Source organism: Argopecten irradians, chromosome 9 (assembly GCF_041381155.1).
Source record: "Argopecten irradians isolate NY chromosome 9, Ai_NY, whole genome shotgun sequence".
Taxonomy (NCBI): Eukaryota; Metazoa; Mollusca; class Bivalvia; order Pectinida; family Pectinidae; genus Argopecten; species Argopecten irradians.
Genome location: NC_091142.1, coordinates 4,460,431 through 4,474,356, shown reverse-complemented (window position 1 = coordinate 4,474,356; position 13,926 = coordinate 4,460,431). Strand labels below are relative to the sequence as shown.

Genomic DNA, 13,926 nt, shown 5'->3' with positions numbered 1-13,926 from the left:
TAGAGAAATAGGGAAAACTACAGTCCACCAGGCAGAAAACTTGTATCCTGTGTTAGCAGCCACAGCACTATGGTTACATTCAATCGTGACCTTCACTTGACTAACCTGAAGCAGTGCCCAGTCCTCGTGGATGAGCCACTCGGGGTGGTCAGCCGACTGGTCAGTCGGTTTGTTGATGACCGGAGGTACAGGGCGGAAAGGTTTCAGCAGGCCTCCCTGTTTGAGTTTAGCCTCGCGTCTCATCCTTAACAAGGCTGCTGTCGGACGATCAAATAATGATCTTGGCACCCGAGGCTGTTCTTCCTTTCTCTGTTTCTGTTTACGGGCTGTAATAAATGGTTAACATGTAATTCATGGTAATTATTCTCACTTTTAACTCAAAATATAGAGATGAACTTGGAGAAATATGGGAAACACTACAACTATGCACCCCAATATTTCATAAGATTTTCTCTAAAGCAAACAACAAACTGAAATACAAGACCTCCTAAAGAGCAGTTAGGATTATTGAATAATCTAAAGCAATACTATGAAATAGTGGATTTCACTCCACTTTTTCTTTTCTTTTCAATTTATTCACATGATCACAGTCCAGCTACTATTAAGGATATGAAAATCCATGAAGGTCACTAGTCAGTCTTTTGTTTTTTGTATCACTCATAATTTAATGTGTACTAAAGCAGTGACCAGGAAAAACTAGTTATGAAATCTTAAGTGATTTATCTACATTATAAACTTTGAACAATAATTGCTTTTTCTTCAAATTTTCCTTTGAACAATAATTGCTATTTCTTCAAATATTCAAGTGGTATTTCATCAATTATGCATATAAAATCAATTTAATATGTATTTTGAATTACATCACAATTTTTTTTATCATTTTTCGTTGAAACCTCAGTACCTAAACTTTTTTGCATACATACTTGTGATGGACTCGACCTTGGGTTTCTTATGCTCTTTCTTGATGTATATTGGAGGAAGTTGTGATTCTGGCATGACTGCTGGTTCATAAAGAAAACACATGGTCTGGTCCAGGTAGAGATCATTGTCATCGTGTGGAGGTGTTGGGGGCGCCCACATCTACAAGTCAGCAAACATCCCATTTGTTAACTTTGGTGTCTTTCAATTTTCAATGAGCATAAAATATGTCCTCATTAAAGAATCTTTGTTTAAAAGGAATTAAAATTTCAGCATGGACTCATTTGTTGAAACACATGTAAAAACACATATTGTACAGATGGTAAAATTCATGGGTAAATGAATATGTGAATATCGTAGACAGTACAAATAAAATTTCCTGATATGGTTGAAATTTTCACCATATCGTCAATCAATGTCTAATTTTCACCATCACATCAATCAATGTCTTACAAAATAACATCCCAGATAAAAATCAAAGTATTTAGTGATCTATTGAAGCCATTTATAGAAAAATTATCTATATAAAACTACATCCTGAACACTCCAGGGGTTAACATCACCTAAGTTATATATCCACCCCTGGAATATGTCATATCAAAACTGAAGGCTTTGGTGTACATCAAATGTCAAATAACAGTATAATGGTTGACTGTGTGGCTTTGATGTAGGTGTCACTCTCACTGTAATCTTAAAGGGAAGTCTCTGCTACGGTCAGTTTTTCTCTCCTGAAATGCCTCCAGTTTTACCGAGAGTCTATGGGTGGATATAATGTCTGTGGTAGTATCCCCTGGAGTATCAAGGATGAAGAAAATATAGACCAAAATACAAAACCCTAAATATTGAGACATTGAAGCCTGAATACAAACCGGCATGTGTTCTTGATCTGTATCCGAGATAAAGACCTACAATGTAAACAAAATTATGTAGAAAACTTCTGGTATCATTAGATCAAACAAGTCACGATCATCATATTGCTTTACATTACCAGAATATCAACTCAAGATAGTTATTCCTCCAATGTATACTTGTGCATAATAATCTATTATGTAAAACTTTTTGCCTTAAATTGTTTTTAATGTAGAATTACTCATGTAAAGAGCAATGTGTATGTATATATTCAACATACTCACAACTTAGCAAAAGGTTTTGTTGCAATCGTCTGTTCATCTCAAGCCATTCTATTTCCCGTTATTTATTTTCTCCCTCATTCTTCGCTTACTTCAGTCATTCTCTGTATTGTTCAAGATATTCAATATGGTTGTCTATGTTATCTGTTTAGTTATATATGTTATCTTTGTGTTGTATTCTATGACTTTGATTATGGATTTGACATAGCTACATCAGCGTGTTGGCACCATTATCAACTTTGTAATTACCAAGCATACTGGCCATAAGTTTTTCCTTAAACAACAACACTCTAAACCTAAACCCTAACACGACTTCCATCTGAATACTTTTATCGATAAATCTTGAAATGCAAATTTGATTTGATTTTAGCCGACAGTATTAGGTCTTTTTTTTTTTTTTTTTATGAGAGATCGATGTCACAGGTGGAACAAGGCGAAATCCTCATGGACATTAGCAGAAGTAGGACAATTTTTAGGTATAAATCTATCTCTATGTCTATATCATGTATTCTATACTTCTGAATTCAACTTTGATACCTATATGACCATCTTTAACCGTGAACTTCGGTTACAGAGACCTTGCTGCTGATATTTATGTAAGTGTAAATGTTCTGTTCATAGTTACTGTGTTGAATATTATGTCTTCATAACATACAAACCGTAACGATTTTTAGCAAAGGAAAGAGAATCGCATGTATGGGAGTATTCTTATACACCCCTGATAGCGTTGTCAGAATATCTAGTTTTGTAATGTTTCACATCTAATTCTTCTATTCAGTTGAAGCAATTTTAGGATAGGCTCCATTAAGGGCATGTGAAGTGTTTTGAGATTTTTGTTTGTATCTGGTCTCCAGTGATATTGGACTCGCCATACTATACTAAAATTTATCAATGTTTTTCATACGCCAGTTTTAGTGGGTTTTCCCCTGTTCATTGCTTCTTGTTCTACTTTCTTAGTTGATCAAACAATACACATCTTGGATCATATGCTTCCTTACATTTTACAATCAAACTTGCAATTAAAAAAAAAAAAAAAATCTGCTAATTTTCCTTCTTCAATAAGTTTTCCAGTTAGAAAGCATATAGTCCTAGTTGTGTATGGAATGGCTGGGATGAACAGACAGACACGCATCTCATTTCTGTGTACGATGTGTCCAACAATGACAGGCCGCCAACATTTATCACTCGACACAAGGTTGTGGTGCCTACACAAGAATCTTACTATCATAATTTTCATATTTTCTGCATATAATTCGACTCAGAAAATTATATCATGAAACTGAATAATGATTTTTTTTTCATGTGACATCAAAGTTCACCTGAAACGAATTCTTTATATTTTAGTAAATTACTTTACAAAGACATTTGTATGAAGTGGTGAAACATCGTACGCAAGAAATGAGACGCAGATTGAAGAAGCCTGTCAAAGACCTCCACAGCCTACACCGTCTATATATAGACACCAATAACCTTGAATCGGGTGACCTTAGTGATAGCCGTTATCATGGCAACCTGTCAAAACCCGATCAACATCGTCAACACATAGAAATGAGATGCAGAGTCGGATATAATGCAACATTTGAACTCTTTATTCATATCGAGCGACACATAGTGTCCCAACCAACAAGCTCTTAGTTTCATCTCTTTCATTCATTTTTCAATCACACAGATATCTTTCAAAGACACAGCTGAACATTCATGTAGATCGGCACAACCCTAGCATCTCTCTTGCATGTGTTTAAACACCCAATGTGTCTGACTTTCACTCTTTATCAAGCTACATAACATTGATCCTCCATCTATACACCTAACAGTCTAACAGTTGTAAGGCATGCTTGCATTCTTCAACCACACACACACACACATCATTCTTTCATATTTACAAAGAATTTTCCATTCACATCTAGGCTAAACAATAGCTTTAAATCATCTATACAAAACAAATGGATTTGTACGGTAACAACAATTCTACATCACTCTTAAAGACAGTCTTTACTAAGATTCTCTAGCTGTTACTTTTTTTTCACTTACAATGCAGTGAGTTACACCCCCTCATATTTAAAATGTTGTTGACACAATTACATTGATTGTACACGATAGCATAAACTTAATAACTAAAGTTTGAATTTTGCAAATAAAAATGTCTTAAAATACAATCAGCCTTGATGTCATTCTTCAACCACAAAATAACATACATGCATAATAGTCTGGCTATTTGACATATACACAACCAATTCAATGGTTACATGTTGTTGTATAGACCCGATTCACATGATTATAATTCAGGTCTTGCTTGACAATGGGTGAAGGATTTACTGGTATGGCTAATAGACAAATCAACCATCTACAGTCAATTTTGGAAGAAAAACGTTTCCAATTGATAACCAGCTTCCTGTGCAGTTTATTTGTGAGCCATTAATTTTGATTATAGGCTATAGGCACAAAGTGCCACACATAATCACACCTAGCACTTTTTTTGGAGAGTTTAACGAGACATCCTTCAGCCATTGTCATTGTATAGTAAAGTGTCATTACTCGTGCCATCCACCACAGTGGGAATGCCTTGTATATTAAAAGGCTGAAATACGGTCTCCACTGTAGATGGAATAGCATCATTCTTAATGGTAACATTGGCACCTACAGGGATCACCGGATTGCTACCTGCTTTGATCAGACTGATAAACTGTGGGTTCTGTGGGTTAGTACCAACGGTGAAAGTCTGTTGCGTTGGCACTGGGACAGTACCAGCAGTTGCAGGGACTCCATTATTTGGCATGCTAACCTCAGCATCAGGTTTGCTTTCAGCAGGAGAGTTGTCCTGCATGACTGCCCGCCTTGTACGGATAACAAGGTTTGGGTTGGACCAGGGTTGAGGAACGGATAAGCTGGAAGTTGTGTTGGTGTTAGGTAAGCGTTTAGCCCCCACAAGGGCCACCGGTGGTGCTCTGTTCAAGACCTGTTCTGTTGGTCCCAATGTAGCCATAGGTACACTTGGTACCTTGGGGATAGTTTTAGTGGCTCTGACAACATGATTGGGAGTTTGGAACCGAGACAATGGCATGGACAGACGAGGGGTTGTTACTGAAGTGGTTACTGGGTTTTGATTTTGAATGACTTGGATTGGTTGGGCTTGGGCAGCAGTAGTAACAACTTGTCTCTGAGTGGGGATGGTGTTGCCCTGAATTATTTTGTTGCCAATCATCCTTGCCATTGGCATTGTTACAGGCGATCCACCCACTGACATTGGAATAGCCTTCCCTCCAGCAATCTGTAGGAAAACAACACCCTGCTGTTGCTGCTGAGGATTAGCTCCCTGAATCTGAGGGTTGGCTGCCTGTAGTCGCACGCCTTGGCCACCTATTTGGTTCACACAATACTGTAGAACAGGCTGCTGTGTTACTGTGGAGTTGCCACTGACCTTGATGAAGGAGATCGTGGGCTGGCCTCCCGCTCCTTGGGCACCAATTACCTGCTGCACCCCTGGAGTCTGCGTGAGAATCTGCTGGGTTTGAGTCACAACTGGCAGACCTGGAGTTCCCTGTGTGACTAGCTGTACTCCTTGACCTGCCAGCTGCGGATTCTGAGCCACAAGTTGTATGGCTTGAGTGCCTGGTATTCCAGAGGTCTGAGAAACAAACTGGAGTTGGGGTTGGCCTTGGGACAGAAGTTGGCCCCGGGGAACCGCATGCATCTGCTTAACCACATGCTGTATGGGTTGTGCATTGATGCCCTGAGGGAGAACATGACGTATGGTCTGAGGGACCTGACCCTGGGGAGCTACTATCTGATAGGGTCGGGGTTGGGTCACTTGTAACATAGCCTGTTGGGGGAGGGAGGTGAATGTTGCTTGGTCGGCGGAACCCTGCACACCCTGAGAGACTGAACCCTTCCCAGAGACAGGCGTCTGCTTGATGTTGTGGTGTGCCTTTGAAATAATTTGCTTAAGGTGCTGTAACTGGGATGGGGTAAGCAGCTGAGGTTGCGTGCTCAATCCAGGCAGCTTTGCGGGAGAGGAGGTGAACTCTGAATTTCCCTGCGATACTGCATTAGACAAGTGTTGTTGTAATGCCTGTTTGGCAACCAGCCGCTGCACAGTGAGACCTGCTGTCTTTTTATCAAGCTTTGGAGGTGTGCCTGAAGTGGAGACAGTAGGGATGGTGACCTTGGGAGGGGTCAGAGTAGGAACCTTCAGAGGAACCTTGGTTCCTTTAAGTTGTTTCTGTAATGCAGCCTTAGCTTGGCGAGCCGTCACCTTTTTGGTGGCAGCAACTGGTTTAGGTGATGGTTTTTCTACATCCTCTGCCGTGGTTATATTCTTAACAGGCATTTTCTTCTTGGGTGAAGTAGTGAGTTTGGCTGCCAGGTTTTTCATGGCACTCCTTGCCGCTTTTAATCTATCTAACAATGGCTCACTACCAGTCTCATCATCCACAACAATATCGCCCTCGACTGGATCCCCCTCTTCCCCTATAACTACATTCTCGGCCACATTCTGGCCACGTACACCTTTACCACGCCCCCTGCCGCCTGACCTTCGACTAGCTGCCTGGCGTGCAGGACTAGTGAGGTTGCCACGGGCCTTTTTAGACTGTTTGTTGGAACGTTTCTTAACCTGGTTGAAGGAGTCATCACGAAGATAGGTATACAGCATTTCATCCTCCTCTAGTTCAAGGCGTCGTTCTTCGTCCTCCTTCAGTGCCTTTAATCGAGCCAGCTCCCAGTCCTTCTTAGAGTTGGCGATCTCCTCCTGTTGATACAGGTACAGACATTCAGTACAAATGTAAAATATTTATTTTCTATAAGAAATTCAAATATTTCATTAAGATTTAACAAATATATAAAGTACCACTGGTAGTTCAGGATGTTAAATACAGTTTAATCAGTTTTTAGTCTATGACTATTGTAATGTAAGTATTCCTTTTATACTTTCATTACTTATAAAGACATGCTACATGTACTGCTCTATAAAATGGTTTCTCAAGAGGAGATTAACTGGTTTCTCAAAAGTAGAACAATAACTTTAATCACACAGATCATCTTACCACAGAAATCTCCAAATCATCATCAGGTTTCATCTCATTTTCCATAAAAGCCACCGCAAAACGTTCAATTGGAGACAGCTGAAATATACAACAGAATACATTAAGTTCAAACGGAAATATCTTCTAGACCTTGGGACTCCCAAACAAATCATTCACTATTTACTACTTTTGTTCTGTAGAAACTTGTTTTCATAGTCGCAATAGAACCATGAAAAGGACAATTTTTGTTGTACATATTATCCCTTTTGTCCAATGATTCATCGGGTAACCACTTAATGCGATTTATAAAGAGAACTTCTATGGGAAGTACTTCTAAATAAAAGTTTGGGGTCCTGGCGCCCATGCAAACTGTTTAAAGTCGCAGTTTATGGATGTTAACAGACTTATAATTAGCCTAAGATCAATTCAATTATCATCGTTTGTTTCCTACGACAGGAGTTTTAATTGCACCAGTAGCAATTAAAGTGTTTTAAGTAGGAATTTATATGCCCTGGATTTGTATTCTCTCGGTGAACACATCAGATTTCACCAAGAGTTGTGAGCTCAGGGTTAGTGTCAAATCAATTTGTTAAGATATAGTATCAATTTTAAACATTTGGTTGTGGGAATCATTTTAATGTAAAATATCTATTATGGGGTTTTCAACAAAACCTGACCTAACATGAAAACAGATCGGAGGTCAATAAATCTTGCTTGCCAAGAAGCAGAAAATATTAGTATTTCTGCTATGGTTGTTGGCCAATGACTGATCTAAACAAAGAATCTTAGGTTGACCAAACGTTCGTACACTACCTCTTTGTCCAACATAGCTAGCTCTTGTTCTGCCTTGGACATTTCCTCTTCTTCCTTTCGTTTCTCGGCCTCTCGCTCGTCCCATGGAATGTTTTCATCAAACTCGGCAAGCTCTGCTTTCTGTTCTGCCTTCACTAGATTGGCGGCCACTACGTCCGTCTCATCTTCAGCTTTTCCAAGAGCCTAAAAGATAACATTGGCTTAAATGTCTATACTTTCCATCATCCAACATCAAAAGTTTCACTACATATTTTTCTTTTTCTTTTAATGATTACACTGATGATTGACAAATTTTGGGCAGTTTGGCGATCTAATTCCATCTCACAAGACATCAGATCTATCCAGTGACTGCTAGAATCAAGTACTAGGGATCATATTTCACTAGTACAATTACTATTACATGTAAATTAAGAGTAAAATGATATGAAAGAAAAATTGATTTGGAAGAATTTGAGTCGACAATTGCAATATCTGGCATTAAAACACGAAATTTTATTTGTAACAGGAGTTGATAAATGTTCTTCATACCTGCTCAAATTGAGCTACAATGCTTTTCTCTGACTGTGTTGGCTTCTCGTCCCCACCTCCGAGGGCTTTGCTGTCCTTGACATCCACCACCTGTGGCTTTGTCTTGACCTCTATCACTTTGGGTTGTTCCACCAGGGAATCCAGCCCTGATGGCTCCGAAAACAGCTCCTGGATGGTGTTCTATCAAACAATAATGATTAGAAACATTTCAGGATTTGTAGAAGTACTGGTGTATTGATGACAAAGAATGATGACAAATGCAAATTTATCATCTTATTCACAGCATCAAACCATTTGGTATCTCTTCTTGATGGAAAAAAAGAATAGGCAAAATTCAGCCTATTACTGATCAGCTAAGATGGCCACCCACACTGACTGCTTTAGAAAGTGAATTAACATTAAAGGACATTATTTTCAACACTAAAGCAATAATTCCATACCTCCTTGAAAAAGGCTGTGGTGAAGTTGCCTCCTTCAATGGCCATATCGCCCAGCATACGCTTCTGGTTGGCCTTCTTCAGGATGTTTTCTTCTACAGTCTTTTTACTGATCAGTCTACAAAAGAGAGAATGTGACAGTAAGTAAATGGCTAAAAGCATCATTAGGAAATTACCGGGGTCAATAAATAGCTACCTCACCCCTTGATATAATATATCATATTAATTTAAATTCTAAAGCTGGGAAAGTTTATTGTGAAATTAAAGGGGTTTATGCAGTATGTATTACCTGTGCACCGAGACCATACAGACACTGGGTACTGTTAAGTCATATACACAGTTGTTAATTTATGGCTGAATGTAGAACTGAACAACATACAGTGGTGCAGTGGATCAACAGCCAAGAATCTTGATCTAAGTTCCAAGTTTTTAGAAATGATGCTTTAAATATACCTATAGTATCTTCACGATCAACATATCCATTCTATATAAAAGAAACATGTTTTAAAAGTAAAACATGTTTACAACGAACACGCTTGCAACATAGTGCTTTTAATTCCCTGTCAAGGCTCCTGTTAGATATATGCATTATTTGAATAATGAACTATGCTTATAACATATCCATTTTGCTAGTCCCCAGATGTTCATTATAACCATGTTTTACTGTACATTAGATCTTCACTAAGTTCAAAATTGTTAATCAAAGGTGACAACAAAGTAGTGTATAGATAATATTCTAAAAAGCTCTATCTGTCTTAAGTAACTCGAAGTTATTTTTAAGCTGTAGAGAGATATTTGGATACTTCATTTTTTACAATATTTGTAACCAATTTTTGGGGCCATACAATGATGGAAACAATTGCATGGTTCGTACGTTGGTATTGCTCTTGGCTGATGTTTAATTCCATATTGCACACAGAAGTATGGATGATATCTACAGCCATAATGTCAAACTCTGCTTCAGCAGCTGACAGAGCTAACTATGCATGTATGCAACCATTAATGAATTTAAAACGTCAATGCTTCCATGCATTCAGAAAGGAAGACTTGACAGGATGCGTCCAACAGACATGGTTAACACTATATATATGCTCCCCCATTTCATGGCATATCTAATTTAGTAATCACAGAATTCAGGAAGAACAAATTATTTTTGCTATGTGTACTAACCTGTAGATGTGGACATCACGAGTTTGTCCGATACGATGACATCGGTCCTGAGCCTGTGCATCCATTGTTGGATTCCAGTCGCTGTCATAAAATATCACAGTGTCAGCGCCTGTCAGATTCACACCGATACCACCTGAACGTGTGGATAAAATGAAACAGAAAATACGCTTATCAGCGTTAAACCTGTCCATGAGGAATTGTCTCTGTTCTACACGGGTCGTTCCATCCAAACGGAGGTAGCGATGCCCATGATAACTAAGGAAAGATTCAAGAATGTTCAACATCTTTGTCATTTGTGTAAATATTAGAACACGGTGATCCCCGGATTTCAATCTCCTCAAAAGCAGATCCAAAGTCTGAAGTTTACCTGTAATGAAAAATATAATTGTAAGTGTCTGATTTAAATAGCAAAGACGTGCCTTGAGTACTAAGATACAACAAGCATAAGTTATAATATTAATCAGTCAGATGTCCAGTTTTTCACAAAAATGAAAATAAACAAGAAACTTAAAATCACAACAATGGTCATTTATAGATATTATTCTAAATAGAGATTTATTCTAAATAGAGATTTATTCTAAATAGAGATTTACTATTTGTTTAAGTTGAATTAAGAATGAGATGTTTTGATGGTGAAATCTTCAAGCGTCACATCTCTCCTCTAACCCACTGAACACCTACCACAGTCGTACTGTATTAGTCGAAGCTCTGGGAACTGCACCATCCTATTGGTGGATATTTTGTGTAGACAGCTCGCCTTGGGCGACACGTCTTTGTGGAGGATGAAGTCCCGCCATTGCTCATTCATCACATTAGAGGGTCGAGGATGAGACACATGCATTTTGATGCACGGTGAGACAACAGGTGGTGTAGCAAACACATACCTGATATACAGAGGAGGAACACAACCATTATCATCAATTGTCTACAAACACCAGTACTTCTTAATCAAACAGATTTGTTACATTGGCAAGGTGCTTTTATGATCAGTTTTTTTTTAATACCATTGAATGAAAACTAAAAGAAAAATTGTTTGATTTGTTCAGATATAATATTAATGGTTCCAATTAAACCTCTTGTGACAATATTAAATGTATAAGAAAAGATTCACCTTTTGCAAAAGGCATTTATTAAACTAATCCTTTTGGCATCTTTTCTAGTTTCACACTTAAAATATTCAATTCAAAAGATTTCAACTTTTTTTTTATGAACTACACCAGTGGGAAAACACCAAACTGATATCATAAATGGATCATTAATGGATCAATACACTATTATCTGCGAGTCGATATTCACAGCAGTAAGCCCAATTTTCATTGAGACATACCTAGATAAAATGTCTTCTAGTTCCTGCAGGTATTGTAAAGGGGTATGGACCAGATTTGAAAGCACTTTGGTTTGATTCCAGAAGATCTCTGGACGGTGTGGATTACTCCATGAGTTTATGTTTGTACAATGTATATGGCCGAGCGAGGGCCAAGTATTATCACGAACGCAGGTCTTCATCACATTCACAGTACAACGCAGGTCCTGCCCATACACAGGCTTTCGCTCACAATGTAGTTTGTTTATACGAGCAATGTACTCCAACTTTTCTTGGCGTCGGCAATCTCTCCTATCACACAAAGAATCCTGGAACAATAATAATTGTGATTTATCAGAAATGCTCAAAACAACCTGTAGCCACAATGCTATGACCACACATTATAATCTGATTTTTAAGAAATTCATTTTCTTTAATGATTCTGGCTGTTAATCGAACAGAGAATTATAAACGAACCAAATTCTTCATTTTTCAATTAAACAACTTTTCAACGAACCAAATTCTTCATTTTTCAATTAAACAACTTTTCAAAGAAATAAAATAAGACTAAAATGTTGGTAAAACAGAACTGAACAGGAAAAACATGGTTATCAAATATTTTATTTGCCTAGCAACTACTGTTTTACTATGTTAGCAAATGACCAAGAGTCCTGTATGTGTTATGATTACATCGAGCTGTATTATTTTCCAAGTCTGCTACTATCAATAACAAGCAATATCATCAATTTTCGGTCATAAAACCATACTTTAATAAACATGAAGATTTGCAGTCACTCAGAAGTATTGAACATCAAATGGTTTTGTGACTAGGTGAGCTAATAAATTAAACACAAACTTACAAGTATGAGCTCCGACTTGTTTCGCTGTTTGACTTTCCTCACAGCAGAGCGAGTGGAATGACCAGTCGTTGTCTTGATATCCGTACTAGATGCTGTGGTGGACACACCAGTTTTCACCACTACAAACAATTTTATAGATTCATCAACAAAATTGGTTTGAATAGCGGTGTTATTTGAACAAACTTTAATTGTATTCAAACATCAAGCAAGTAGTTATACAGGAGTCATCTCGGAGAAACACTTTGTATATTTTTGTAACATATGGTTACCTAAGGGTTATCTCTTGAACAGTATGAAGGATCCATTTAATAAACTTTTATCAACAAATTTATGAAAAGTTCATTCAAATCTACCACAGATTCTGTTTTGGTAACTGTACTATCAAATGAGAACAGCATAAGTTTTGGTGTCTATGAGATAGCATACAAATAAAGTTTACATTTAGGGTAATTCTAGAGATTACAAAATACATTCTGATTAGGACTCCTTACCGTTTGTGGTGGACGTTGAGGCTGTTACCATTGGCGAGACCTTCATGACAGGTTTGAGTGTAGCCTGAGTAGAAGCCAGCGGGAGCTGTACAGACATTGCCGGCTTGACTTGGGATGTTACAGTTGTCAGTGTAGTACTGGCGGCAGACCCAGCGATGGTGGTAATGGCTGGCAAACCATTCACTGGGGAAAGAGATTTTCATGTCCTTTTTCAATTAGTTTCAAGGTATTAACACATTTTATCCCGTTTTTTTTTTAATCCTGACAAAAACCTTACACTAAATTATGATGTTATATAAAGCTATTTAATAGTTTACATAGATTCCAATGAAAACATTTTCAATCTATAAACTTTGGTAAAACTTCACAATTTGAGCATGTCAAAATTTTTTTTTATTACAGAAAATTACAGCTAAATGTAACTGCATATCTAAAGAATGAAATTTTAATTTGGCTATCAAAATAACATCATTTTTGTATTTTGTCACCAAAAATCAAATAAAACTTTACAGACCAATAAGACAGTCTGTAAATTTAATTTACATTGTTTGGTAGTAATCTAGGCTGGTTGCAAAGACCAAACTGCACTTGTGAGCAGGATGGTTGATTTTCCAGCCAACATACCTCCATACTAAGAATATAATCTTCGTTCATTAAGTTCAGAATGACAAAGTTGTGTTATCACAAAGCCCTACAGAATTGATATGTACCAACCTATTGCACTACTGGTGGTAGTTGCCCGACTGTTGGTGGTTGTAATTGAAGGAGAGCCCACTCGCTGCTGAGCAGTTGTTGCCACTGAAGAAGCAATAATCTGTTGCCCCATGGACGTCTGAACAATCTGGATAAAGCCAGCTGTAAACATAAAACATACGAATTGAAAAAAGAAAAAAGTTGTCCGAAATTTACCTGTAATTTGTTTAAGAATTTGCATGTAGCCAGCAATTTGGTGACCAGCCATTCTACATAAGAGCACCGGCGCATAGAGCTGCAGTTTATCTCCGAGTTACATTAGCACCAACGACACTACAGACAAGTGGCCTGGTGACTCATGTCTCAGTAACTTTAACATCAATTACCGAAATGTTGAAATTGGCAATGTGTTGTGAATGTGTTCTATGTTTCATGAGACTGGAGTAAATTTGTGTTGAGTTGCTTTGTAATAGTGGAACTCTACAATGTACAAATAAAAAGTACAAATGTACAACACATATCTACACGGAAGTGGTTCAAGTATTTTCTGGTCAAATGTCAA

At 37.8% G+C, this 13,926-nt stretch overlaps 1 protein-coding gene across 2 annotated transcripts in view; it reads right to left on the bottom strand.

Moving 5' to 3' along the window:
* LOC138331146 (helicase domino-like) overlaps positions 1–13,926 on the bottom strand; it is a 55,740-nt gene that overhangs the window by 14,461 nt on the left and 27,353 nt on the right. For both annotated transcript variants that reach the window (XM_069278615.1, XM_069278617.1), the window contains exons 26-39: positions 13,386–13,526; positions 12,672–12,854; positions 12,181–12,299; positions 11,345–11,649; positions 10,699–10,901; positions 10,018–10,384; positions 8,851–8,965; positions 8,411–8,590; positions 7,883–8,065; positions 7,091–7,168; positions 6,661–6,795; positions 1,788–1,823; positions 924–1,080; positions 106–326 (exon numbers count right to left, since the gene is read on the bottom strand). In XM_069278615.1, coding sequence (XP_069134716.1) covers positions 106–326; positions 924–1,080; positions 1,788–1,823; positions 6,661–6,795; positions 7,091–7,168; positions 7,883–8,065; positions 8,411–8,590; positions 8,851–8,965; positions 10,018–10,384; positions 10,699–10,901; positions 11,345–11,649; positions 12,181–12,299; positions 12,672–12,854; positions 13,386–13,526 — 2,423 coding nt within the window. The remainder of the gene's footprint in view (positions 1–105; positions 327–923; positions 1,081–1,787; positions 1,824–6,660; positions 6,796–7,090; positions 7,169–7,882; positions 8,066–8,410; positions 8,591–8,850; positions 8,966–10,017; positions 10,385–10,698; positions 10,902–11,344; positions 11,650–12,180; positions 12,300–12,671; positions 12,855–13,385; positions 13,527–13,926) is intronic.